The sequence below is a fragment of the Frankliniella occidentalis genome, unplaced genomic scaffold (assembly GCF_000697945.3).
Source record: "Frankliniella occidentalis isolate FOCC.00 unplaced genomic scaffold, Focc_3.1 Scaffold461, whole genome shotgun sequence".
In the NCBI taxonomy this organism is placed as follows: Eukaryota; Metazoa; Arthropoda; class Insecta; order Thysanoptera; family Thripidae; genus Frankliniella; species Frankliniella occidentalis.
The window spans coordinates 22659-24737 of NW_026267579.1; the positions used below are offsets into that span (position 1 = coordinate 22659).

The window sequence follows — 2079 nt, forward strand, 5'->3', positions numbered from 1 at the left end:
GGGGGGGGTCCTGTTGCCGAATGTTATCTAGCCTTTTTTTTCAATGACACTAGAGTAGCTTTGTCAGACCTTCATTGAATTATGTATCAACAGTGCTCTATATTTTAAGGAATAGCATTTTTCTTGGATTATCTTTCATTGCCATTATGGTTTGATAAAATGTGGAAAAATGGGGTGCTGTTGTTTTTCTCCATCAAGTAATGTTATTTATTGCTTGTATATGATCAAAGCCATTCCTTGTGGTCATTCCTTTTGTAACAAAGATTTACCTCAAAAAGTCAAATTTTGTAATACTCAATGCCTTAATGCATTGTAAATTTATTATCACTCTGAGCTTTTCTCCCTTTTTCTAGCAATCTATTTTAAGGTAATATGTATTTATATTACGGTTTTCTTACTAGTCATTATGAGTTTATCTTATGAGTTTTGATCAAGGTTTTGTAGATTTTTCATCTATATCTTCTGTAGCCTTCTTATTAATTGTGAATTTGAATTTGTCTTGTTCGTTGCTTCTTGGAAACGAAGGGGATTGGGGGCAAGGGTCATCATTGACATTTATTATTTTGATCTCACTGATACTTTGTGAGAAATTTGCTGTTACTTTACTTGTTGCTAAATACCTATTACCGTATCAAGTTATGCCAAGCCGAACGTCAAGCTACTCAGGCTATCTGTAACCCCTTCTCCTTCTAATCCTCCCATAGCCCGAAAAAATTGTTGCCTCGGGCTTGAGTTTCGGCTTGTGCTTGTGCTTGCGCGTTCGGCTTGGCTTATCTTGATATGACATATGTTGTTTAATGGGTTGAAGACAACTTGCTTCGAATTTTAATAGGTAGTGTACATTTATTTTTCAAAAAAAAACAAAAAAAAACTTACTCAAATTTGATACTTTACAGGATAACTGGCTGTGGTTATAATAGCAAGTGAGTTCCTGCGTAGGTTTAAAATTTTCTTTCCAAATTCAATTTTGAAATTCATGACTATCTTCTAGTCTGAAAGGCAAAACCCTCAACTTTGAATTTTTCACTGAATACTGAAACACTACTGTAACTGTTAAAAAATTGTTCCAATGTGAAACCGACTTGCACATTTCCTCTAAGTTTGCATGCAACTCAAATGTTTAATTTGTGCATTTTGAGAAAATAAGTTAACCAGTGATTAGTCAACATTTTTATATCTGCAGATGCATTGAACTTCATACTTAACTTTATAGTTCCATAAAATTTTGCATTTTGTTTGTTTGTCTCTAGAGACCAGCCTCATGCATTTTACCCAAAGACTTTGGACCAAAGTGGATTTTTTTAATATACTTTATCTGTATTTAAAATTTGAATGGGTCTAACCCTTCTGTATTCCTTCTTTCCTATTGAAAAAAAAGGACACAAAAAAAAAACTCTATTTTCTGATTATAGAAACTATCTACCTTATTAAGGAGTCTAGCCTCAGCACATTTGTGAGAAACTGGTTGGGTTTATGACTTAAAATCTTTTCCAGAATGTGATCTGTGTGTTCTTTTAGATGTATGTTACTAAAAAAAACAAGCTGTAGTTAGTATTGCTCTAGTCTCTGAAAAAGGCTCGAACTCAAGTGATATTTATGTTGTCTGTTTATTTGACTGAAGAACTTATGTTGAATGTCACTTACAGTATTTGTCATAATAATGTATGTGCCATAAAATCAGAATTATTATCAGTAATAAGTTGTTAAATAATTCAACTATCAGACACAGACCGCGTTGTGCTTTCTTCATAAAAATATGAATTTCACATCAGTCCAATGTCTGTCGCGACTGAGAAACTTGAATGTAAAGATTTGTGTCCATTTGTGCCATTTCTCATTCGATGTAAAGAGATAAACTTAAAACCAAAAGTAGGTTTTATTTGTTTTTATCAGTCACTTTTAATAAATGACATACATCATGTATATGTATTTTCCCTCCCACTTCCCCTTCCCACTTCCCATAGATGAAATAAGAGCCACAATTCAAGAGAGTTGATATTAATCAAGCGGGTACGCGGGGGGGGGGGGGAATCATTGAAGTCAAAACAGCTGGCTGCATCCGTCTTCCTTCTTTCAGCT

At 33.9% G+C, this 2079-nt stretch overlaps 1 protein-coding gene across 1 annotated transcript in view; it reads left to right on the plus strand.

Moving 5' to 3' along the window:
• LOC113206400 (glycoprotein-N-acetylgalactosamine 3-beta-galactosyltransferase 1) overlaps positions 1 to 586 on the plus strand; it is a 3145-nt gene extending 2559 nt beyond the window's left edge. Inside the window, exons 6-7 of the mRNA XM_052274896.1 lie at positions 354 to 367; positions 469 to 586. Coding sequence (XP_052130856.1) covers positions 354 to 367; positions 469 to 586 — 132 coding nt within the window. The remainder of the gene's footprint in view (positions 1 to 353; positions 368 to 468) is intronic.
• Positions 587 to 2079: the final 1493 nt, after the last annotated feature.